We start from the raw sequence: 23,953 nt of genomic DNA, 5'->3' as shown, positions 1-23,953 counted from the left end.
ACTTTGCCGACAAGAGGACTGAAAATCCGGGGCGTCCGCTGCAGGTGCCGGTGGGCACACGTTTATCAACCGCAAGTAGAACCTCCCCGCGAAACAACCTCATATGAGCATACCACATACTACGACCGCCGTAAAGCTCCATATCAACCGCGAGAATGACTACCATAAGCTCCCAACCGGGCCTCGGCACCACAAACCTTGAGCCAGGGTGCCCCTTCACGAACCCCCAGAACCTGCACACTGACCTCGCCCACACACGCGCGCAACCCAGCATAGAATTCAGCCCGATCCTAAACGGATACATTATATCTCGCTACGACGACATCCTCCGCGTCCTCGACAACCCTTCCGTCTTCGCTTCAAGGGGCGTGACCGTCCCAGACTTCCCCGACCCCGTCAAACCCATCTTCGCATCGCGCGTCCCAGAGGGCGGCACGCTCCTGGGATGGGATAATCCAGACCATGACCGATTGCGCGCAAGCGTGGCCGGGTTCTTCATCCCGCGCAAACTCGCTCGGTTCCAGCCGCTCATGGCGCAGTTGGCGCACGAGCTTATCGATGGCTTTGTGCGCGAGGGGGAAGTCGAGATCAAATCGCGCTTCGCGCTTCCGCTCCCACTCAAGATGATTACCGCCGTTGCGGGGCTGGATCCCGCGCGGTGGAGGTGGATTGGTCGGTGTCTTTCGCTCTTTGGTGGGATTACCGAGGTTGAGGGCGAAAAGGAGGAATTGTCTATTGAGCGCAAGGTCCAAGACGTGCTTGACCTACACGACTACGTCGCGCGCATTATTCAAGAGCGCAAGCACGACCGGCGCGACGACCTGATTAGCCATATCTGGGACGTGCGCGACTCCGGCGCCGTGACCATGACGGATTTCGAGCATCTCGCCATGATCCCCGGGTTGTTGCTTGCGGGCCACGAAACGACGACGAGTGTGCTTACGATGGGGCTCGCGCACCTTTTGCACCATGGGCTTTGGGAGGAGGCGACGGCCGGCGAGGCGTCCATCGCGGGGGCAATCGAGGAGCTTCTGCGCTACGAGTCTGCGATAACAGGGATGCCGCGGGTGGTGAGGGAACCGACGACGCTGGGCGATAGGACGCTCAACGTGGGCGACCGGGTTTTCCTCGCGTATAGCTCGGGGAGCAGGGATGATGCTGTCTTTGAGTGTTCAGCGCAGCTGCAGCTGGGCCGCAAGTTTCCAAAGCAGCACCTTGGCTTCGGGCGAGGGATGCATGCCTGTTTGGGGGCGCCGCTGGCTCGGCTGCTACTGAAGACGGAGATGATGGTCCTTCGCGAGCGGCTGCCGGGTCTCAGGCTTGTTACGCCGTATGAGGAGATTCGGTACGAGAAGGTGGGCGCAAGTCGCGGTGTCGAGGGCCTTGTTGTCGCGTGGGATCTGCCGAAAAGCGAGGCAGGGCCTCGTGGCCTGGCTCAACGCGGGGTTGTCAGCTCGAGTGCCACCATCGCTGGCAAGCAGAAGCCAGCCACGACCATTCCGGCCGTTGTCAAGAAACTGATACACCTAACAGACGAAATCCTCGAGGTGACTATCGCCGCCAAGTCCACAACCCCCACCCCTCTCCCCAGCTGGCAACCAGGCGCACACATCGACATTCTCAGTCCGCACGGCTACCGCCAATACTCACTCTGCTCGAATCCACTGGATCTCGATACCTGGACCGTAGCCATCCGCAAGGAAGGCGACGGATCCGGCGGCTCAATATGGTTCCACGGCAATCTAGACACAGGCACAGAGCTCACGGTGCGAGGACCACGGAACCACTTCCGACTCCAGAGCGGCCAACGATACGTGTTTATAGCAGGCGGAATCGGCATCACGCCTATCAGACCCATGCTGGAGGAAGCGCAGCGGCGGCAGGCAGAGTACAAGCTGGTATACCTCGGTCGGTCACGGCGCACGATGGCGTATCACACCGAGCTTGCCCGTGATCATCCAGGGGCGGTTGAGATATGGGCCGGCGACGAGAATGCGAATGCGAGGTTCGATATTGCAGCGCTCCTTGCGCGGCAGCAGGAAGGAACACAGGTCTACTGCTGCGGTCCTGAACGACTCGTGCTAGCTGTTGAAGACGAGTGCAGACGCAACCCGAAGACCCAGCTCCGCGTCGAGCGGTTCCATGCCGCGACAACCGTCACCTTTCTGCCGAATCGCTCCTTTGATGTTGCTCTTCGCAAGAGTGGACGCACCCTTACAGTCCCTGCTGAAAAGAGCTTGCTTGACGTGCTCAATCAGAATGGATGCGGCGTCATGTCGACGTGCTCCAAGGGGACGTGTGGGACGTGTGAAGTTCGGGTTCTTGAGGGGGAGCCGGAGCATAGGGATTCGGTGTTGTCGCCGGAGGAGAGGAGCGAGAATACACTGATGATGCCGTGTGTGTCGCGCTGTCTTGGGGAGAGGTTGGTTTTGGATCTGTGGTAATCGGGGTGGGAAGATGAATATCGCTCCGTATTGGTTTATGCAGTTGCTAAACGATCATAGAAGATACCAATGATAATGGAACCCCAAGATAGATACATCGGCTAACAGCCAATACCGCAGTTACCGCGGGCAGCTCGACATTTGTTCGTGCGCCATCGGCATCCTGCATCCAGGCCCAGAATAAAAAAATTAGGCGGATACCAAATGCTCAATGTTTCCACCCATACAAGATCGTGAAGTATATACTAGGTTTCCGCCCCTTGTATCTTCAAGCCGAGGCGACATTCTCAGATGTGCATATAGGGCGGCTATAAAGAACTCCAGTCGGCCCATCGGCGTCCATTGCAAACTACGGCGCCCCCAAACAAATGCATCTTGCAGAACATCCTGGAACCAGCGCTCCCGTGTCCCTGACATGCCATGCACATCTTCGGAGAAGAAATCGCCCCTCCAGATTCGAACCAACTCCCTCCATCGCTCCCACCTTCCTACTCCGTCCTCGAAGTGTATCCCGAGCTCCACCCGAACTATAACCGGGTGCGAGCAGTCAGCACAGACCAAAGGGCGAATCGCAGGCCGCAAATCGACTTCCCCAGTGCCAAGCTCTTGGCGCGAGCCTCCGCCGCTCTTGGCAGACTGGGGTTAAGTTGCGGGTTTTCTCCATGGGGAAACCCCGAGGGGGATGCCAAGGGACCGCACGAGACGTCGCCAATGAGGGGCTTTATCGGGCAAAGGATTTGGGGTCTGGTGCGTTTCAGCCTGGGAGCGTTTTCGGATTGGTTCAGATTGGTCTGGATGGGTGGATGGGTGGGTGTCAAGGCTCTTCCTGTTTGATCAATTGGGATGATGGCATCTTTGACTCAGAGGAGAATTTCTTCGAAGGTGAGATTCCTTTGTGTTTTCGACTCACGAGCGGCTCGTTCGATGCGAGGTCGGTGGGGATGGAGATGGACCGACCGACCGGCTGGATCTTAATAATGGATACCACCCAACCCTTCGGCTAGAGGCAAAATCCCAATATTCCAATATTCCCCATCAGGAAGACCACGCCGCCTGGAAACGAAGTGGCCGGTTTCCATCCGCGCCCTGTCTGTCGCATGATTCCTCGTGCCTGACTCTGACCTCGCAAGCGGCAAGCCAGGAAAGCCCCGACCCCCGTTCGCAAAAGCCACATCCGGCCGCCCAAGTGCTTAGTGCTCCCTGGCCGGGATCGCCAACGCTTACCTGCGCCTCGAATACATTAAATGAGGTCATCGATAGCGATGGGTGAGGTGGAAGAGGCGGGTCGTGTCGCGCTTGTGAATCCGAAGATGGATGCCAAGACACTACCTCGGGGGGTTCTCGTCCGAAGAGATGGCCGAGGAAGAAAGAAATTTAACATCGAAAAAAAAAGGGGGGCGATGAGATGCAAGGGGGATGGGGAGAAATCTCCGGACAAAGCATTCGGAGCATTTTACCCGATCGCGCCTGTCAGTTGACAGCGACGATCGCAGGGATTGACACTCAATCCCGAGGTTGCTGCTGTCACTTGCGTATGAAACGGACAATCACACGAGAGCCGCAGCGATTGGCATTGCCATGTGGCATGATATGCGCCTCAACGGGTGTCATGTCGATACCTCCCGTTCTAATCATGCGGATCGGAAAAATGCAGATTTGATCCAATGGCTTTCAAGGGTAGGCTCTTTCGAGGGACTTGTACTCTGTAAACAGGAGCTCTATTCCTATGCATCTAATAACCTCTAGTTAAGGGCTCTGGAACAACACAAAGGGCCAAGCCTCCGCCAAACAAGAAGGAAAGAACGCGCGGAGCGAGTCCAGCGCGGCGGGTATAAAAATTACCATATCCATCACACTCATCCATTCCCATCTCACATCCTCTCATCACACCCGAGGTGTTCTCGTCCTGCCTCCCATCATCTGAGGGTAGGAAGCTTACTCAAGCCGAGTCTCAGTCCCCTTGATTTCACTCGACTCATTCGCGCTGTCCTCGCTCTCGAACTTGGGGCCCTCGCCATGATGAGCACTCTCGCGGCGGATTGCCTCCTCGAGGTACTCGGGCTTGAGCTGACCGTGCTTGTCGTAGCGGTAGGGCTCCTTGATCGAGATGCTGACGGCATTGAAGACGTTGGTGGACTTCTTGAAGATCATGTCCATCTCCTCGAGGGAGCGGCGGCGGGTTTCGGGGAAGAAGAAGTAGACGGTTGGGAAGATGGCGGCGTTGCTGGTATGATTAGTCTTGTCTTGGACATCGCTGGTGGAGAAGGTAATTGGGTAGCTTACATGACAGCGAAAATGATGTAGGTCTGGTATCCAATGTTCGAGAAAGACACGGGCGTGATCATGACGACCATAAAGTTGAAGATCCAGTTGGCCGAGGTGGAGAGGGCGTTGGTTGGCGCACGGATACGCAGGGGCACGATCTCAGCGGGGTACAGCCAGGTCATGCCCAGCCAACCAATCGCAAAGAAGGTGTTGAAAACGAAGAGGAACACTGCCTGGCCGATACCTGCTCGGGAGTCGTCGAGGTAGACGAGGCGGTAGTTGGTGCCAGCCAAAACTGCCATGGAGATGGCCATTCCGGCGGCCTGATGTTGTCAGTTCGTTGAGGTGCAGAGAAGGATGGGGCGGAAACGTACACCAAACAGCATGAGGGGCCGACGGCCGACCTTTTCGATGATAAAGATGGGAATGAACGCGGCCATGAGGTACTCTGTGCCGTTGCAGGCGGCGAGCAGCTTCGGTATACTGCCGCCTCCAAGACCGATTTCGCGGTAGAGTGATGGCGCCTTCGCGGGTTAACGGTAAGTCTGAATGGATAGAGTAGACAGGGCTCACATAGTAGGTGATCAAGTTGATGCCAGAAATCTGCTGGAACACCTGGTTCACGTAGGCGAGAGCGACACGGTGGAATTCGCGGTACTCGCTCATGTCGAACAAACTGCGATATGAGCCCTTGGACATTTCCTGCACAGTTTCCTTGATCGATTTGAGCTCGTTGACGATGTAGGGGTCATCGCGCGGTTTCTCGTTCAGCAACTCGAGAATTTCAAGCGCCTCGTCGTCTCGCCCTTGCATGACGAGCCAACGCGGAGACTCGGGAAGGTTTAGGATGGAAGTGAAGATGATGACAGCAAACACAATCTGGAAGGCGATTGGGAAGCGCCATGCGACCTCGTGGTTGGGAAGAAAAGAGAATCCTAGTATGTTTAGAATCAGTAGCACCATATCCCCAGGGTGGTCCCAACGCACCATAGTTGATCCAGTAACTGAGGGTAATTCCAGCCGTGATGAGCATACCCTCAATCATGACCAGCTTTCCACGATCGTGTGCCTTGGAGGATTCCGACTGCCAGGTCGGGACGGTACTCGTGTTCATGCCGTTACCAATACCAGTGACAATTCGGCCAATAATCCATTGGGGGAGGTGGTAAGAGGTGCATTGCAGAATGGCACCACAAGTCATGGTTATACAACCGCAGAAAATGGTCCTGCGACGACCGAGCGGGTTACCGATGAAGATGGTCAGGATAGCACCGAGGAAACATCCCAGGTTGTACGACGCGACAGCAATTCCCTGGTTTAGACTGAGATCGGAATCGCATGCTTGTGCCAGGGCGTCGTCGTCGGGATATAATTCTGGGCAGCGGGCTGGGTTGATATCCGGGAAGTACTTGGTGAATGAGGGCAAGTCGAGGAATCCGCCAGTGACACCCTGATCGTAACCGAAGAGACTGCACTGGTCAGTGAGGGAATCGTCGAGCTTCAAGAAAGGACATACAGGAAATCAAGACTACCGAGCGAACTGATTGCCAGGTTGAGGCTCCTGCCTCGCCAGCCGAAGTACTTCGGGAACCCAAACATGATGACTCTCTGCGCAAAAACCGCGAAGATGTAAAGTTGGATTTGAGACGCGAAAACACGGGAGATGACGAGCAGCAGGATAAATAACTGAAACTCGCAAGCTCGCGCAAGCTCTCGGAAGGACGAAAGAGGTAATCCGGGAGGCCAGCCCGCATTGTCCAGACTTTGGGGGAGGCCAAGAGGCCGGGGGTGCTTAGCGGGGGTGGGTTATCAATGGCTCACACAGGCGCTCGGAGGTGCCAGTGGCTGCCTTGGCGACCCACCGAAGGAGCGTGCTAATACGGGAAATATCGCCAGGGATCCAGCCAACCGATCCGTCGGCTTATGTTCATGTAGGGCGTATTATCACATACAGTGCGCTGGATGGGTTGCATTGCGGATGGCCGGGCACTCCACGATGGAGTACCATGCCCCAGGATACCCCATGATCGAGAAATATAATCGGACAATCTCTGGACCCAAGCTGACCCGTACTCTGAGTCGGAAGCCGGCACCGCGATAGGTTGGTCTCGTGCAGTCCAAGGCTGGGCAAAGGGATGATCCCCGCGGCCCACCATATTTTGTTCCTGGCGTACGTCAAGCTGCATCTGGTTTCTAGTGGTTTTAGCAAATGACAACGGTGCCTAGGATTGAGCCAATGCGAGCCCGGTAAACCTCGGAAACTGCGACCAGGACTTGTAATCACACACCATCCCGGGTATATTATCAAGGGACAAAGAGTTCCAAGCGGGAAGAGTTCTTGGGAGTTCCGGCCCTGCGGCAAGCCCATTCGAGCGACCTTTTGGTCTCCAAGGCTCTGTTGTGGCGATGGCCGTGTCTTGGAGAGTGGCGGGGTAAGACAAAGAAGAGTTGGAGTCATGAAGCCAGCCAAGACCCGCATCCGTGTGCCAAGAAGTCGGCTCATCTCGCGGAGGAAGCCACAGCATCATCGCCAGGTGCCCCGGAGATACCCCGATAAATATGTTCCACACACCTGCCGCTGGACCGAACGTCTGACGGTCGACGCCTTAAATGAGCCTCATAGCCGGGAATGACACCTTCCAGGCTCGATGGCTTCTGTTGTCGGTTTCTCTTCCATAAGGCTAATGCTAGATATCTGGGCGTTCAAAGCGTAAACTAGGATTTATGAGACGGGTTGAAGACGACAAGTATAGGTAGAAGTGTATAGGAGCGTCCTTCTTTTCCCAAGATAATTTGGACTTCTTCACCACATTCCAGGGGAAGAGCTCAGATATGTATACTAGCAACCTGGAACTTCAAGTGCCTCGCTGGGGCTCTATTGGTCCTCCCTCGGCTGTACTCCGTACTCCGTAGATCTCCGATTGCCTGCAGGGCGATCGGTCAGGGTTGTGTCAACTACGTGTCATCCTTCGCACCTTTGCTAACGCCCACATGCCCGCGGGACGTTGTAAATCTCTGCCAATAAGGCACTTGCAGAATTAGAAGTATTGACAGCAGGATAGAAGGGTCTTTTATAGCGAAGGCCTATATGAAGGTGAGATCTATCAAACAATGAGAGCCATCAATAGCCATTTGGTCGGGTAGTTTGTTTTCCCAAAAAGCAGATCAGGAGCGGCCTACTGTGGAAGATCAAACGGCCATATGGACCTAAGAGTCTTCTCCTCTCGAACAGGTTCATCGTCATGCACATCAGGGCTCGTGACAACGGCCTCTAGCGCCTCTCTGAAAAGGTCCTTGTTGCAAACTTGAGCCGCTTCCCATTGATCCGTTGGGACCCAGCCACCAGAGCCCGTGTTAACTAGACTGTACAGATCGACTCGTAGTTGCTGTGCCGCCTCGAAGAGCTTGTACTGCTTCATGTGCTTTGCAAACTCTTCCTGACCCGGCTGTGGATAAGGGCATGGTCCGTCCAATCCAAGATCGTCCCAGAGACGAGCAGTCTTGATCAGCTCGTGGCGCAAGGCTACCGCGCCATCCCTCCACGTCCGGTATGAGTAAAGAAAAGGTCGAAACAGGCTTTCGTCCACGAGTCGTGGACCAGCGAGTTGCGGTGTGTAATATTGTGAGGTAACATCAAAAGCCTGCTTAAGTAGCTCATGTTCTGTCGCAAAATCTGGGAGTTCATCGGAATACCAGAATGCCGGTTCGACGCTTGTGCCTTGCCAATCGATAATGCCAGTGATGACGGTGGGGTCGTCTTCAGACACAAATATATTTCTCTTGTGCAGATCGGAGTGAAACAGCAATGGCTTGGCATAGTTCTGAATTTGGGTGTCCAGTGCCATCTGTTTTAGGACAGATCGGGCCATTTCCAGGAGAGCAAGATGTGCCTCAGGGGATCCATGGTAGGTTGGTCGAGTATCTGGCATAGAATCTGTATGCGGAACTCGTGACAGGGCCGCATCAATCAAGCCGTCAGAAAATTCACCTATGCTTTTCCCTGTAGAGAATGCAAGTAAGTATGCGATGAAAAGCTAGAAACACGATGGGACTCACATGGACCATGATTCGGTTTCACATTGTGATAATACCTCGACTCCCCAATATTAGTGTCCCAGTATCGAGTGCTGCAATGAGGCCCGATGCAGAAACCAGTATCGAGGGGCTCTTTGTCCGTGGAGTCGAGAAGATCATCGAAGTATATGCTCCCGTACGCCGGGTATTGCAAATCAGAAACCTCTTTCATGGCCTTGTTAATAGACGCTATGCAGTTCACCTTTTGGTCACCGGCCAATGTATTCCATTTCTCGATTAATGGGACACCGGATGCATGCTCCATGATGATGTATTCGCTGCCTACAGGATTATCGGCATCACCAGCATCGTGGCTCCAGTCGAGGACTTTTGGAATGGGTATACTCGTCTTATGCTGTACTAAATCCATGGATTGATCAGTAGATGAATCAGGAATGAATCATGGCAACCTACAGTAGCGAATGGTCGAAACCTCAGAAAGAGTACTCAGCTTAGCAGGTCCCGAGAATCGGAACGGGATTCTAGCCACGAGTTTCTCTCCGTTATCCAAGCTGAAGATGAAGACACGATTGAAGCCACCGTCAATCTTAGCGCAATCGACGATGGCGCTTGCTCCCGGGGATACTTCTAGGACTTTCCGGCAGAGAGCAGGATAGTTGAATTGAATGTAGCGCGCAGCGACCTCGAGCTTATCGCGTCGTAGAAATCTCCCGCTTGTGTATGCGTAAGGGTCGATTCCTGGTACTGTTAGTGTGGGAAGTATGCAGGTGTGGACGACATCAAAGATCCTACCGAAATCAGAAGCCGAGTTCATCAACCTTCGGTTTGGATTGGCGGAGATGTTCCGTGAAGGCACACAGAAGGCATTACGCAGCACTGGAAAATATTGACAAAGAAACGCCATCCGTATTGACTGCCTCCAAAATGTCCCGGGAATGGGACATGGCAGCGTAGGCCCCATCGAGACGCGTGTTTCAGGTCATTGGTCCAGGAGGTCACCCGATCAATCCGAGCAAACTGTGATAGAGCTCAGGCGCGTACTGCACCTTGAAAAGGAAGGGGTCACGCAGGAAGGGGCTCTGGTCGTGGGTTCAATTTGCGGTTTGTTGTTGAGAGATTGTTGGAGGAAAACAAGCGATGCGTCACGCAAACAAAGCTCAACTCGGCGGCAATAGCACGTGACCCCTGCTATGGCTCCCCTGAACAGAAGACTCAGTCAACCGTAACATCTCGTATTGTAGGCGTAGACCCCACTGGTTATGGTAGTAGGCGTAGGATTTCAGGCCCATCGTGGTTTTGAACCAACTGCTCCCTTATCAATCGCAACATCTTCTCCGCCGCGCCATCCAAAAACCAACATCCGTGCTCTTCGACCGGTTTGACCGAGAAAGCGGCCCAACGGGTCAGCACAATGAGGGCAGGCGTGCTATTTCCCGTCACAAGGTCATGGAAGTGCTCTGGTATTGTGGCCGGCCAAGCAGTCATACTCCGCCACGCTATATCAAGGCTATTCGATGAGCAGCCTATTGCATAGCACTCGATCAGAGTTTCGATCGCTTCAAGAGTGACCAGGACGTCGTGGACATTTTCGGGCCTCCCAAGTGCATCTGCCATGCGTGATGGGAGGTCATAGAGCTGCCTTAACCGTTCGGCATTTGGGCTAGGCATACCCGATTTTCGAGGGCGCGATGGACTGCTATCTTCGAGGCTCCGTGTGCGTCCTTGAGAAGGAGTTTGGGAAGAGGTCGGCCTGCAACCATACTGTCGCATAGTTGCGAGTATGGATTCTAGTTCGGAACACTTGGGTTCAGATCCATCGCGGTCAAGCTCGCGGGACACCCAGCATACACAGTTCAGAATGCATGCTATCTGGGCCCCGGCCTTGACAACATCGGTAGACATAGAGGCATCTTTACTGGACCTTTTCCAAGTGTCGAAAAACTGGACCGCAAACTCCGCCGACCGTCGACGATGGCCATGACTGCTTGAAAAAGGCTGCTGAAATGTGGCCATATGAGACGCTGAGATGGCTAGCAAGCCGCACATCAGGTACTGGTGTTGCAGAGCTAACGGAACAATCATTCCTGTCCAATAGCCCTCTGAACCGGCGAAATCGTGATTGGACGGAAGCGTTAGGATGGCTTCGGTTGTGAAATGGTGAAAATATCGCAGTATTTCCAGGTCCGGTGTCAATTCCTGCGAGCCACGCGGTTGGCCAACTTGCTCCTCCCCATCTACCGCAAGATCTGGACCGTTGCCCTGCTTACTTTGTGTGCCTTTCTCCCTTTGATTACTGGTGACGGTTGGACCGGCTCTCGATGGCGGGGGAGTGACCTCGAAATACCTCAGTTTGTTTCCCCGAAAGAAGGTCTGTAGCTTTACTTCCTGCGCAAGTAAGTCGAAATCAGACAGGTATGCTTGGCTATGGCTCTCGCTCTGATGACTCTTCATGCGCTTCGAGCTAGCGCAAAGATGTCCACATCCAGCGACAAGACATCGATACCCAGATGCTATTGGCAAACTCTCAATAGGTGGTAGGCCTGGCGGTGGCACAGAAATATCATTGGGCTCGACTATATCGAGCTCAGCGATGGCAGCTAGTAAGTTACGTCGTTCGTCGCGGTAGATCTTGTGGCGGAGAAGGTGGCTCTGGATGGCGTTTTTCTGGATCGCATATTGGCACTCTCGACAGATCAGGATGCTGTATTTGGCGTCGTACCAGAGCAAACCATTAGGGCCGAGCTCCATTGTGAATTTGATAGCATGTTTGCGGAGTGTGTGGACAGGAACGGCGGGTGATGTTCTGCTTATGTTTGAGAAGCAAGAGGGATTAGTAATGCGGGAGACTGAATGGGGCGAGAACGGCATATGCGGTTCCAGCCCTAATTGGAAAGCGAATATCGGTTTGTAATATCGAGACGAGGTATATAGGTTCGAGCTGTCTCCTCTCTATGGCCATAACATAACAATAATCAACCAGCAATCGCACCCAAGCAACACTAGACTCGACACAACATGACCGCACCAACCAACCAAGCCGCCTGGCTGGTTAAGGCCGGTAGCCCGCTTGAAGTCGGCGACGCCCCGATGCCGTCTCCCGGACCGGGCGAGATCGTGGTGAAGAATGCTGCCATTGCAATCAACCCCCTCGATACCCACATGCAGGACGTCGGCGTCTTCGTCCAGCAATGGCCCGCAATCATCGGCTGCGATGTTGCAGGTGAAGTCTATGAAGTTGGCGCTGATGTAACACGCTTCAAGAAAGGTGATCGCGTTAGTGGTGAGCTTCTTCTTTCTGGTCTATCACTGTATGAGATTGTGCTCTGACCTGGCCGTCCATGTAGACACGCCATTAACCTGACCACCGGCCGTCCTCAAGACGGTGCATATGCGCTCTTTACGGTTGTCCCCGCCGAGAAAGCCGCTATCCTCCCAGACTCAATCTCCTTTACCGAAGGGGCCGTCCTACCTTTAGCCCTAGAGGCAGCCGTCTGCGCGCTCTGCCTCAAGATCCCCGGGGAAGCCCTCCCAGGTGTCCCCACACCAGCACTCGGCCTACCGTACCCCTCGCTCGACGAGAATGCCAAACCAACCGGTAAAGCGCTCATCATCTACGGCGGCACCTCGGCGGTCGGGTCCATGACAACCCAAATCGCGACCGCGGCTGGAATCCAAGTTATCTCCATCGCGGGCAAAGACAACTTTAAACTCAGCAAGGGTTGCGGCGCAGTGGCAGTCATCGATTACAAAGCCGCGGATGTCGTCGCGCAGGCGGTCGATGCGGTTAGAAGATCAACCCTGGATTTCATTGGTATTTTCGATGCGATCTCTACGCCGCCAACCTACGCGCACGACATTGAGATTCTAGAAAGATTAGGTGGCGGTCACCTCGCGGCTGTGCATCCACCTCCAGCCGAAGTGCCTGAGAATGTGAAAGCGGGCATGATCTTCGCGGTTAATGAGGTCGCGGCGCCGGTCTGGCGGGAGTATGTTACGCCGGCGTTGGAGAGCAGGAGACTGCGGTGCCTACCCAAGCCGATTGTCGTGGGCAAGGGGCTTGGGAGTATTCAGGGTGCTTTGGAGAAGATGCGCGAGGGGGTTAGCGCAGCGAAGATTGTTGTTGAGTTGTAGGTATGAGGGGGGAGTCAGTTGCTGCGACTATAACTACATATCGTTGTTTCTGCCAAAGGCTCAGGTGACGCATGAAAGGAGTAATTGCCGATCAGAGGAATAACCACATTACGCGAAGTTCGGCTCTTTCCACTCTACGTAGGTTCCGGGCAGTGGCTGTTGCCATAACATTCCTCTGCACGGCTGAGGTGCCAACAACGGCAACACGCTCCGGTCGTTATCGCGGGTAGCAAGCCAACAGGCGCATGAGTCAACCGCTCACATTCCTGAGCCCCTGGGCCTGCCCTTTTCGCAAATACAATGAGCAGGGCTGGAAGGATGAGCGCGGTGGATGCACAATTGGAGCCGTGCAGCACATCGACACAACACGCGCTACGGGGTGCTCCTCAATAATTCCCATGTCATTATCCAAGCACTTCCTACATTCAGAAGTCTGATGTGCTTGCTGAACCGGTCTAATATCCTGCGAATGGCGTGGGCTCGGTCGGTTGGCATGTGGAATTCGGCCAGCCACGGAATAGATCCCCGATCTCCGCGAGATAGGTCCCCTTTGAGACTTGTTACACGAGGATTAGGACTAGATAGCCTGCGGGCTTTGATAGAACCCTGGAAGGAATGCGTAGTGTGATATCGGCGGCGCAAGCCCAAAAATGTACCAGCAAGGGCACATACTGGAGCCTATAAGACCCAAGAGCACGTCGTGCGCGCTTGATACTCATCTAGATCCGCGGCGAAAATACTCCCTCTCTCTCTGTATCCAGCTACCAGCCACAAGACGCGCATTGCCAGTTCTTTGCCTACCATGCGCCTCACCACCTTCTTGGCCGCCCTGGCCACGGCAACCCTCACAGCCGCAACGCGAAACCTCTACATAATCGCGCACCAAGACGACGACCTCCTCTTCATGAATCCCTCCCTCCTCCACGCCATTCATGCGGGAGATACCATCCAAACAGTCTACCTAACCGCCGGCGACAGCGGGATGGACGCCGCCTACTGGACGAGCCGACAAGGGGGCGCGCTCGCCGCCTACGCGCAGATGGCCGGAGTCTCCAACACATGGGACGAATACGACCTCGGAATCGAGGGCAAGAATATCCCGAAATATACCCTGCGCGAGCGCGACAACATCTCACTAGCGTTCATGCACATCCCCGACGGCAATGTCGACGGGAACGGATTCGCGAGCACAGGGAACGAAAGCCTCGAGAAACTATGGCAGGGCGCGATCCCCTATATCCGCACAGTCGACGCTTCCGGAACGACATATAGCCGTGGAGGTCTGATCGCGAGCCTTGCGCAGGCAATCAATGCCTTCGTGCCTGATGCTATAAGCGCGCAGGATTATATCCATGCATTTGGGACGGGGGACCATAGTGACCATACGGCTGGCGCGCTGTTTGCGAATCAGGCGGCGATTTTGTCGACTTTCCCTGGGGACGTCAATGCGTATGAGGGGTATCCGATTAAGACTTGGCCGGCGAATGTTGTGGGAAAAGATCTCCAGGAGAAGAAAAAGGCGTTCTATACGTATGCGCCGTTTGATTCGGCGACGTGCGCGAGTGATGCGGCCTGTGCTGGGAAGGAGTATGAACCTTGGCTGTTGAGGGAGTACAAGCTAAATTAGGTCTGGGAGGGAGACCGGGGCTATGAATGCGAGAGAGATCTGACAGGGTCATTGAAGCACTCGGAGGCTAGGGTCCTGATGTGTTTGTTGCGGATTATGATGTTGCTTTCGTATGAATACGTGAAACGTGTACTTTATTAAGGACTATGCTATGCTACTTTGTTGGCCATATGCGACGCGGTTCGGGTTCACTGAACGTGATATGATTTTTAACCTGTATTGGCTCTGCGGGCCTCGTTATGTTATCTAATAATTATATGCAACGTCGAATCCGCCGGTCTCCCATATGACAAAGTGAGAGCAGTGCGAGCATCAAGGCGGACATCAAACATATTGGTGTATTTAGGATCATTCAGGAACCTCCATATAGTGGCTCAGGCTTGATGAGCATTCGAAGGGGTGCCGAGGTCGACAATCCACATCAGCACAGAGTGGGCACTTCTAGTTAGGCAACTTGACCTCAGCCTCGATAATCCCCTGTATCCTAGGTTAGCACCGGACTGAAACAGCCCGGCCTCCACTACTTGAAAAAGAAAAAGGGAAACTCACTTGGCCATCCCCAGGCGGCGCCCAAAACACCACCGTGAACCCGGCCTCATCCAGCAACTTCTTCCACCGCCCCTCCGAGCGCTCAAAGCTATTCAGGAAGACCATCATCTCCCAGTCCCACATGGCGGGTAACAAGGGACAGTCCTTCTCGGGGAGGATAAACTCTTCGATAATCAGCTTCGAGTAGCCCGGTGTCATGGCGTCGCGGATGTGGCGCAGGATTTGGAGCGATTGGGCGTCGGACCAGTCGTGAAGGACGAATTTCATGAAATATATGTATGCGCCTGGGGCTGTTACTGGTATTGTTCGACGAGAGAATAGGACGGAGGGGGCTAAACATACCTTTGATCGGCTGCTCCTTGAACAAATCAAACTCAAGCTTCTCAGCCTCTAATCCAGGGAGCGCCTGCTCAATGACATGCGTCAAATCCTCCAGAATAAACCTCCCTCGCGCATCCGGAAACCTGTCCCTAAACGCCTTGATATCATGCCCCCTGCCACCCGCAACATCAACAAGGAAGACATCCTCATCGCCGCCCTTGTATCCCTTAATAAACTGCTCCTCAACGGGGAACCACTCGACCCAGCCCGGCCGACTCCCACGGTCCCCCTCCATAAACGAGTTTGTGATGTCGAGTCGCTCGGGGTCTTTCGCAACCCATGACCAGATGATTTCGTCGATGGGGTTTGCGTAGTTCCAGGGGCCGGAGGTGGGTCCTTCGATTGTCTGGTAGGAGATTTTGTGTAGGAATTCAGGAATTTTCGCGACGCTTGAGAGGCCAAAGTCCCAGCTGTAATCCAGACATCGTTAGGTGGAATGTACGTGGGTGTAGGAAGTTCGTAAGATGAGGTGCCTACATGAATTTGACCATCGCGATGCTGTAGCGGTCGGTCATTTGGTGTGTTAGAGCTGTTGCTGTGTAGACGTGGACGTCATGTTCCTTTACGTAGTTGATTCCTGCGAGAATGCGGAGCACGCGCTCTGGAAGGGTCAATGCGGCTGAGGGTGGGTGTGAGTTGTATGACACTCACCGGCGATCCTAATATCGGCGCCCTTGACAGCTGCTAGTTCTGCGAGAGTAACAGGCTCTGCCGCCTTGCTGAGAGTCGTAAAGATCTCTAGGTCGATGCCCATGCGCACGCACATCGCCTGGGTTGGCTATTAAGGGGGATAGGCGATCAGCGACGTCATGAGAGACAGACAGCGGAAGGGATACTTACCGAGTAAAGCAGATGGTACACATTATCCTTTGGCGGGTGAAGAGCCGACACTAGGCTCTGCGTAGCCTTAAGGGCAGCTAAACGGTCCTTCTCAGTCTGGTGTGTCTTCAGGGTGCTGATAGATTGCTGAACATTTTCTAGCAAAGTGTCGATGGACTCGATATCGACCCTGGAACCTGACATTTTCACACGGTCAGGAGGATTCAGAGGCAGATTTGTGGCAAATCTGTCAAGGAGAAAAGTAAGATTTGCTGCAGCAGGGATGCGAGGCGAGTGCTGGATACCCGGACCAGCCGGTTTATGTATACGCGCCACTATGCGAACCCCTCAATGACATTTCCTTAGTGGGCCCCACGCAAGCCCGAATCTGGAACGCGCATATCGAGCTAAAAGCGTCAGTCCATGCACCTTGGCCCGGGCTCCAGGCACCGACAAGGCTAAAGGGGTCGGCTGATAGACCCGAAGTCCGCGAGACCAACCGAGCAGCCCAGCGGGATGTACAGAATGAATTGAGGGGCTCCCAGAGGTTGGGATTGGAGGTGATGAGAGGCCTGGCATGTTTTCAAGAAATTTGCACTCATCGATGAGGTGCGTTCTTCCGTAGGGACGATCCGGATGGCAATACCCCGTACTAGCTAAGCAAAGGAGGAAAGCGCCAGGGTGACCTCGGAGAGACAAGCGAAGGGAAGGAGAAAATATCAAGCCAATGGCTGTATCAATAAGAATTGCTACGGTGGAGATCTCAATCCTTCCAATCTGGAAGCATAAAATGATATCCGGTGGCGCGGACGGAGGAATGAACACCCCTACTAGTGTAATGCGCCGTGCCGCCTGGGCAGGGATCTCGACCGGAGGACTTCACCCCCAACCAATGCGCAAGCTGCAAATTCTCTCCCCGGGAACCAGATCCCGGCTTAGGCTGGCGAACGACGTGTTTCAGTTAGGGGACGTTGCGTTGTCGACCATCGGACATGTGGCGACTGCGGTGTTGGAAGAGGGAAGAATGAGCTCCTGGCAATCATATAACTCGAGGTAATCGGGCTCTCCGGGCCATCGAGGTGCTAGATGCTTGTATTTAACCGTGCTGCAAAGTGCAAACATGGTCGCCGACCAGTCTCCCAGCATTACTGCGGTGTCATGGGTCTTTGGTGGGCTGTCCGTCCTGATGGTCGGCGTCCGACTGTACACCAGAGTCCTTGTGACTCGACAGCGGGGATGGGATGACTTTTGGATTGCATTGGCCCTGGTGAAGCCTCCCTGCAAGAAAATTGATAACGAATAATTGCTAACTATGCAGGCAAACGCACTCGTCTGCTCGGCCCTGGTAGAAGTCGGCATACACTACGGCCTAGGAAGACATACAAACGACATCCCCGATGCGGAGGACCGAATCCAGGCTGCAAAGTACACCGTGATTGCACCCAACTTCTCAATTGCCAGCACGACGACGGGAAAGCTCTCCGTCGCAGTCTTTCTCCTCCGCCTCATGGGACCGTCTGCCACCACCGCCCAGCGCTGGTCGCTTTACATCCTCACCGTGATCTCAATAATACTCAACACACTCGCGGTCATAGCTGTGGCCGGGTTCTGTCGGCCAGCTGAGAAGATCTGGAGGCCCTCGGTGCACGGGTCCTGCTTTCCACCCATGTACCAGCTTATACTCGGGACGACGCAGGCAGGTACGGAGATGACATCCAGGAGAAGAATTCGGACAGAGCGGGCCTCAACTGACTTTCGTGTCAGCATTCAATGGCGTTGCTGATCTCTTTTTGGCTATTTTTCCCATTTGGATTTTTTACAAGGTGCAGCTTGTGCTGGCCAAGAAGATCGGTATCTTGGTTATTCTAGGCGCGGGTATATTGTATGCATACTTACCCCACTAGACTAGGCGGCATTGTCGTGCTGATCTCGAGACAGTGCGGCAGCAGCGACGTTTGTCAAGTGCGTCCTGCTCAAGAACCTCCCCGAACACGCAGATATAACCTGTTCGTTTTCATACTCCCACAGGCAGGTAAGATAGCTAAGAAAAACGGCAGGGTCTTGGGCACCTATCACCACATGGTATACGTGAGTCCCTCAACCCCTTTCTGCAACATGGTCGCTGACCTGCCGCAGAATCGAGGTACGACGATAACAACCTCCCCCAACACAGCCGACTGACCCCCCAGATGTACGTGATAATAATGTGCGTAACGCTCCCGACCCTCCCACAAGCCTACACATCCATCCTCCGCAAACGCAGCACATACTACAACACATCTCACGAGCGCTCCGCCAAGTCGGGTGGATCAAAAAACACACCCATCCGCCTGCAACGCATCGATCCCGATGCCTCCCTCTTCGAAACCGTTGCCGAGCCCCGCCGATCGCAGAATTCTGGCTCAAGCCGTGAGAATATTCTCCACCATAAGAAGCTGGATATCAAGAAGACAACGGAGGTTCGTGTGACGCAGGAGAGGAGACGGGCCGATGGAGATCAAGAGGGGGATCGGTATTTCCCGCGCCAGAATCCGTTTCGGTCCAAGGGGGTGGATTCCGGGTTTAGGGGAAGTCCTTAATCCCCTCCAGTGCTGTTCACAGAGGGGGTTCGGTTGTCTTTCGGCTACTATTTTGGCGCACCCTAAAATCATGGCAAATATCTATATCAGCATATATAAACAAAAGCTATAGACATCGCTTCCGTTTAGTTCCGGCCTCGCGCGATGTAGTGTTTCTCCACGTGAAACTCTTGCCTGTGGCATCATCTCGTGGGCCGTTTCTCCTTTGACTCGATGATTGGCCACTACTATTCAGTAGTCGCAACTGAACGGGTGTGTATTCCCCCTCGTATCCGCGCGGTGTTCGGTTTCAAGTGACATCCAATAAAATACCATTTGAGGTTCACGCCGTGATATGGAGACCGAAGCATAAACCCCCAGATTCCTCCAGATAAAATACCTTCCAAGGCACATGTTACGTATATCGAACCTACCTAGCCGTACTTTGTCCGTCGACGGCCAGAATCACGAAGATCAGCGGGCCAAAGTTCGCCGGGGCGATCTGGGTCCCCCGGGACGGGACGTGTGGAGTCGCCCACTAGGCCGCCGGCTGTGCCCTAATGCACCACCGTCACAGTTGTGTACATCCTGTTCTTGGTCGTTGGATTTACCGTACTTTACCCTGGCGGTATGGGGACAATTACGCCCGAGAAGTACGTACTATACGTACCTTGAGAACCCGACAGGCCGTGAGGCCAGATTCGAGAGACTCGGGTATAGCCTACCAGGTTCCAACCTTTTGTGCCTGGTCGACTCCCTGTTCCTCCCATCACAGACGATACAGCAGATAGCCTCCTTTATATTCTGCAAGCGTATGCTCTTTTCGAACAATTTCTGAAAACTATTGGGCCGTCAAATCTAGCCAGCATTCGACATGTTGCTCTGGTCTTGGTCCCATCGTCGAGCCGAGAGCTCCGGTGAATCTAGTCCCTTCCTGTTGGACTTCACCAGAGCTGTTCCGCCGCTACCGGTGACGCTGCGGGGACTCAAACTTGCTTTTTGCTTCCGGTATGGAGCCACAAGCACGGTGTAGGCCGGGAGGCACCCTCTTCTGATAGCAGCCATATAAAGATTCCAGCATCTCGACAAGCAAGGTCTTGATAATGAAGGGAGCGCGATACGCTGGGATATGCTCTGGGCGACTAAAACTGATCTTGATACTGGAAGAGAGTACTTCACACCGGCATTCCCAAACCTGACGACCCTCGAGATAGACGCCCTATTTGTTGGGAGAATCCCGGGAAGGCAGGTCAGGCAGGCTCTCCGGCAAGAAATCCTACCCTCCCTCGTCCACCTCGAGTTGATCGGGCGCGACAACGACGAGCGGAGAAGTCGAAACGAAGGATGATCATTCCTCGCAGACGTTCTGCGCGGATTACGCCCGTTGCAAAGCTTCATGTGGTGGCGCACCGGGTCCCTCAAGGATTTTCAACCAGGGTACAATCCCGCAATCCCTCGACGATACACACATCCTCGCGCTCGTGCAGCAACACGGACAGACTCTACAAACGCTCGAGACAAAGCTACAGGGCCGCCTGTCCAGACTCCGGGCTATAACCGATGAAGCTGTTGCGTCTTTGCTGGCTGGTTTGCCGTCCCATTCCTGGACTTTGTCCGCATTTTGCGTTCTGTGAGCGCACAGGAACCGCGAGGTGAGCTTGGGGTCCGTATCTGTACATTCACCCTCATTTCCAGGGCGGCGAAAACGATACGCAACGAAATGAGGCAGATTTAGGAGCTTGAGCGCAGGCTGAGCGAATGTCTCTACGCATGTCGGGTGCCAGGCGATGTGGACAAGCATTGCCCCGGGGATTGGCTTACGAGCACAGCTGCTGATTTGCATGACTATAAACCGTTGTGGCATGACTCAGTAGACTAAATGGACCGACCCATCCGCCTTCCTTATCGAGAGTGGGTGGGAAAACTCCGGGTTTGACATGCTTTGGACTGAAGCTTGGGGCATTGTCAGTCATTACTGCAGTCTTTAGGGGGCGTGGATCGGTGCTCGGGGAGCGGCTGTTCACAAGAAGGCGCGCCATCATCTTTGTTCTCCACAGGTTTAAGCATGTCTTGTCACCGTGCGGCCTTGACAATAAAGTTTTGTCCACGGATCCATTGCAACGTCGCCTAGAAGGAACCCCAACTCTAGATGGAGATGCGAATTGCGAGTGTTGCTGCTTGCTAGATGTGAACTGAGCGACGCGCGGCGTATGGAGATCAAAGACATAACTATCACTAGTACATTATATGCTTTTAACTTTTTCTGACTTGACTAAACTCCTCCATTAGATTTTTTTTATTGTATATACAAATTAAGTTGGTGGCTAGAAGATCTTTAATTTTCTTTTTTCTTTTTTTTTTTTTTTTTTTTTTTTTTTTTGCATGTTTCTAGACTAGAAGCTGATTCCTCCTTTTCTCTCCATTTAAGGTTCCCCTAGATGAATAATATTCACTCCCCTAAACACTTGCTAGCCCATTTTCCGATAATAGTGTTGTTCTCTCACAATGGTATCTGCATGTAAGGCATTGCACGCAACCTCGTGACCTCGTGTCTGGTTTGTTTGGCTTGGCATCTGGCCGCGCTTCGTCACCACCATTGAGGATCTGCTGCACTTCAACGATAAAACTTGCTCAGAGATGGCTTCCATTCCACATTCGACCGATCGCTCATGGGAGGTACTTTCATCGCTTCCGCTGGAGATCGTACACATGATCTTCAACCACGTGTTGGTCGATGAGCTCTACGCGGACAAATCCATCCAGACATCATTGTCGTGTCGGGTGATTCCCTTCAGTCGAGTCGTTCGCCACACAAAAGGCCTCCGTGGAGCATGCGCTCTCTGGGCGGATGCCGTACGTCTCCTCGTTTTCAGGGGCAGGTCAACGCGATATGGATGTCTCGTCGAGATTAAGCGGCTCTTCACTGCAAAGGAAGCCGAAACCTTTCCCATGTTACGGGACTGCATGGTCGAGCTATGCCATCCGTACAACCTCCATGAGATCCATGCTCTCCGACTTCAGTTATCCAAAAGCACACATAGCCTGGACTACGTGTGTGCCATCAAATGGGATGTCGACGAGCCCATGGACATGATGCTATGCAAAACGAGTGGCATGGGCTACGACCGTCAGGCTAGACCATTGATCAATACATTTGTCGACGAGTGCCTGGCAGCTGGATTGAAGGTTGCCGATACCAGCGGGAAACGTCCCAACGGGGGAGACCACACCGACAGCGAGGGACTGAGAAGCGCTGGCCTAGGCGCGATGAAGCAATTCTTCTTCAAAGAGACTCTAGCCCTCTGGTTCTACAACGCGCAGATCGTGCGCCAGATCCTAGGCGCGTTCCCGAACCTGCAATATGCCGTAGTCCCGGACTTCTTACATATCCCCCTTGTATCGAGAATGAAGTACTTCTTCCCGCAGCCCGAGGATGACGACTCCCCCTTTGCACCAATCACCCTCTCCCCACCGCAGATGCTGCAGAACATCGGGATAACCTACAAAGAGGGTGGCCGAAGCTACTCTGATATCATGGCATCCATGAGAGTGGTCCGGGTTTCTTCCATGCACTATCCTGCGCCTCTCGCCCTATTTCCCGAGCGCTTCCGACGGCTGCATTTGGATTTTGGACCCTTTATCATATTTAACCAGTGGACTACTCGCCGGGGTGAGCGCGATTTTGGCGATGACGTGTTACGTATGCTACGAGAGCAGATGGCCGCTGCGCTTGCGGACATACCGGAGAAGAGGAAGCCCACGCTTTTTTCTATCGACGACCTCCAAGATGCTTTGAGGGAAGCTTGAAACCTGGGTCTGATTCAGGGTAGTTACAAAGCAGAGCAATCGTGGATGTACCGGAGATAAAAAGAGTCTATTTCTTTGGATAATTAGGCAAAAGAGTGATTGAACTGCGCAACGAATAGCTTTACATATAGAGTCTACTTAAGGTTGTTCGCTTTGTAATCTTTGCTAATTCTACGTCTAATTTGCGCGACTTCATCCATAACGACTAACCCCGGATTTTTGAATCCAAGCTGGCAACTGCATGTTCTTTCCCAAGCAAGCCCGGTAATTCTAGCCCCCGTCCTTCTGTTTGCTGCTGTATTATCTTTTCCTCGACACTGAGTGCCTGTGCTAATTTCCTAAATTGCCTGAACTAGACGTTATCAATACCATTACCCCAGTCGATACATTCGAGGAGATGCCTCACGATGAGCTCTGTTCCCCTTGTACATCAGCCTGCACACGATGATGCAAAGCTCTCCATACTCGGTTTATCATGGCCCACTAGAGTCAGACTATCTTCAGGCGCGTCTCGAATACATCTACAGCCAATGCGACATCGACCAGGGTCCCAGCGAAATCCAAGACCCGCAATATGTACCCATCGAAGAGGAGCCGATACCATGCTTCACAGTCGTCACTTACACAACCAAGGACGGGGACACCTGCGACAGCATTGCGCTGTCCTATTCAGTCCCGTAAGTCGGCGTTGCAGAGCGCCAACTCTGATAAGATCACCAACTGCACCGCTGTCAAGCCCGACAAAGAGCTCTTCATCCCGCTGACATGTGCCACGCTCTACGTCCTGCACGACGCGGACACCTGTGAGTCGATGAGCTTGACGCGGACATTCGCTGGGGGAGTCTGCGCGCGTATAATCCCTGGATCAACTACTTCTGCGACAATCTCGCGTCGACGGTATGGATCCACGGGCGGATCATGTGTCTCTCGCCTCAGGGCGGACTCTATAATTGTTTCCAACCCGATACCGGGCGTCGTGGTTGCGCCGGGTGGAAGCATGGTGTATTCGAGCAGGGTGGTGGCCCCGCCGGAAGGCAGCGAAGTGGCGGGGGGGACTACGCCGTACTGTGGGAAGTGGTACACGGTGTCATTCAGCGATGAGACGTGCGCAGCCGTGTGCAGCTCGACTGGGAATTACTGCGGATCTGTTCCGTGAGGTCAATCCGAGCCTTGCCTGGGAGGCCGTCGAGGACTGTACAGGGTTGCTGCAGGTTGGGATTACGTACTGTGGGGCGCCGATCTGGGGTTGGCAGGATGCAGAGATGATTGATTGATGGGCGTGAGCACACTTGATATCTTCTAAATACGAGACCTTGTTATAAATACTGTGAATATAT

General features: G+C 53.8%; 12 protein-coding genes across 12 annotated transcripts; 7 read left to right on the top strand and 5 right to left on the bottom strand.

The window, feature by feature from the left end:
- Positions 1 to 155: 155 nt before the first annotated feature.
- Positions 156 to 2,444, top strand: BJX68DRAFT_264076 (cytochrome P450/oxidoreductase; the record flags this gene model as incomplete). Its single annotated transcript, XM_071044869.1, has 1 exon — positions 156 to 2,444. The coding sequence occupies one exon, from the start codon at positions 156 to 158 to the stop codon at positions 2,442 to 2,444; it is 2,289 nt and encodes a 762-aa protein (XP_070902132.1).
- Positions 2,445 to 4,241: 1,797 nt separating this feature from the next.
- BJX68DRAFT_217801 (general substrate transporter) lies at positions 4,242 to 6,472 on the bottom strand. The gene is made up of 6 exons (XM_071037852.1): positions 6,226 to 6,472; positions 5,697 to 6,178; positions 5,283 to 5,644; positions 5,084 to 5,233; positions 4,728 to 5,032; positions 4,242 to 4,668 (listed from the first exon to the last, which is right to left on the bottom strand). Exons 1-6 carry the CDS (start codon positions 6,306 to 6,308, stop codon positions 4,380 to 4,382), a joined length of 1,671 nt encoding a protein of 556 aa, XP_070902131.1. The 5' UTR covers positions 6,309 to 6,472; the 3' UTR covers positions 4,242 to 4,379.
- On the bottom strand, positions 6,473 to 7,280 carry BJX68DRAFT_217793 (uncharacterized protein). The gene has a single exon (XM_071037851.1). The coding sequence runs from the start codon at positions 7,210 to 7,212 to the stop codon at positions 6,637 to 6,639; it is 576 nt and encodes a 191-aa protein (XP_070902130.1). The 5' UTR covers positions 7,213 to 7,280; the 3' UTR covers positions 6,473 to 6,636.
- Positions 7,281 to 7,885: 605 nt separating this feature from the next.
- Positions 7,886 to 9,705, bottom strand: BJX68DRAFT_253619 (aminoglycoside phosphotransferase family protein; the record flags this gene model as incomplete). The annotated part of the gene is made up of 4 exons (XM_071042740.1): positions 7,886 to 8,709; positions 8,766 to 9,143; positions 9,198 to 9,482; positions 9,537 to 9,705. The coding sequence occupies 4 exons, from the start codon at positions 9,703 to 9,705 to the stop codon at positions 7,886 to 7,888; spliced, it is 1,656 nt and encodes a 551-aa protein (XP_070902129.1).
- A 178-nt stretch (positions 9,706 to 9,883) lies between these two features.
- On the bottom strand, positions 9,884 to 10,512 carry BJX68DRAFT_217780 (uncharacterized protein). Its single transcript, XM_071037850.1, has one exon. It carries the CDS (start codon positions 10,410 to 10,412, stop codon positions 10,002 to 10,004), a length of 411 nt encoding a protein of 136 aa, XP_070902128.1. The 5' UTR covers positions 10,413 to 10,512; the 3' UTR covers positions 9,884 to 10,001.
- Positions 10,513 to 10,676: 164 nt separating this feature from the next.
- Positions 10,677 to 11,491, top strand: BJX68DRAFT_231084 (uncharacterized protein). The gene has a single exon (XM_071039295.1). It carries the CDS (start codon positions 10,899 to 10,901, stop codon positions 11,118 to 11,120), a length of 222 nt encoding a protein of 73 aa, XP_070902127.1. The 5' UTR covers positions 10,677 to 10,898; the 3' UTR covers positions 11,121 to 11,491.
- A 268-nt stretch (positions 11,492 to 11,759) lies between these two features.
- Positions 11,760 to 12,875, top strand: BJX68DRAFT_280012 (zinc-binding alcohol dehydrogenase family protein; the record flags this gene model as incomplete). Its single annotated transcript, XM_071048845.1, has 2 exons — positions 11,760 to 12,052; positions 12,089 to 12,875. 2 exons carry the CDS (start codon positions 11,760 to 11,762, stop codon positions 12,873 to 12,875), a joined length of 1,080 nt encoding a protein of 359 aa, XP_070902126.1.
- Positions 12,876 to 13,677: 802 nt separating this feature from the next.
- On the top strand, positions 13,678 to 14,502 carry BJX68DRAFT_264072 (uncharacterized protein; the record flags this gene model as incomplete). Its single annotated transcript, XM_071044868.1, has 1 exon — positions 13,678 to 14,502. The coding sequence occupies one exon, from the start codon at positions 13,678 to 13,680 to the stop codon at positions 14,500 to 14,502; it is 825 nt and encodes a 274-aa protein (XP_070902125.1).
- A 441-nt stretch (positions 14,503 to 14,943) lies between these two features.
- On the bottom strand, positions 14,944 to 16,455 carry BJX68DRAFT_264071 (S-adenosyl-L-methionine-dependent methyltransferase; the record flags this gene model as incomplete). The annotated part of the gene is made up of 6 exons (XM_071044867.1): positions 14,944 to 14,979; positions 15,052 to 15,335; positions 15,394 to 15,842; positions 15,910 to 16,033; positions 16,084 to 16,210; positions 16,273 to 16,455. The coding sequence occupies 6 exons, from the start codon at positions 16,453 to 16,455 to the stop codon at positions 14,944 to 14,946; spliced, it is 1,203 nt and encodes a 400-aa protein (XP_070902124.1).
- A 916-nt stretch (positions 16,456 to 17,371) lies between these two features.
- On the top strand, positions 17,372 to 18,830 carry BJX68DRAFT_264070 (uncharacterized protein; the record flags this gene model as incomplete). Its single annotated transcript, XM_071044866.1, has 7 exons — positions 17,372 to 17,518; positions 17,570 to 17,951; positions 18,016 to 18,133; positions 18,190 to 18,257; positions 18,309 to 18,339; positions 18,388 to 18,394; positions 18,441 to 18,830. 7 exons carry the CDS (start codon positions 17,372 to 17,374, stop codon positions 18,828 to 18,830), a joined length of 1,143 nt encoding a protein of 380 aa, XP_070902123.1.
- A 2,616-nt stretch (positions 18,831 to 21,446) lies between these two features.
- On the top strand, positions 21,447 to 22,616 carry BJX68DRAFT_264069 (uncharacterized protein; the record flags this gene model as incomplete). The annotated part of the gene is made up of 1 exon (XM_071044865.1): positions 21,447 to 22,616. The coding sequence occupies one exon, from the start codon at positions 21,447 to 21,449 to the stop codon at positions 22,614 to 22,616; it is 1,170 nt and encodes a 389-aa protein (XP_070902122.1).
- A 574-nt stretch (positions 22,617 to 23,190) lies between these two features.
- BJX68DRAFT_264068 (uncharacterized protein) lies at positions 23,191 to 23,772 on the top strand (the record flags this gene model as incomplete). The annotated part of the gene is made up of 1 exon (XM_071044864.1): positions 23,191 to 23,772. The coding sequence occupies one exon, from the start codon at positions 23,191 to 23,193 to the stop codon at positions 23,770 to 23,772; it is 582 nt and encodes a 193-aa protein (XP_070902121.1).
- Between the last annotated feature and the right edge of the window lie 181 nt (positions 23,773 to 23,953).

Source organism: Aspergillus pseudodeflectus (genome assembly GCF_044049435.1).
Source record: "Aspergillus pseudodeflectus strain CBS 756.74 chromosome Unknown BJX68scaffold_9, whole genome shotgun sequence".
Classification (NCBI taxonomy): Eukaryota; Fungi; Ascomycota; class Eurotiomycetes; order Eurotiales; family Aspergillaceae; genus Aspergillus; species Aspergillus pseudodeflectus.
Note: the sequence above shows the minus strand (reverse complement) of the source record. Positions and strands in the feature narration are given on the sequence as shown.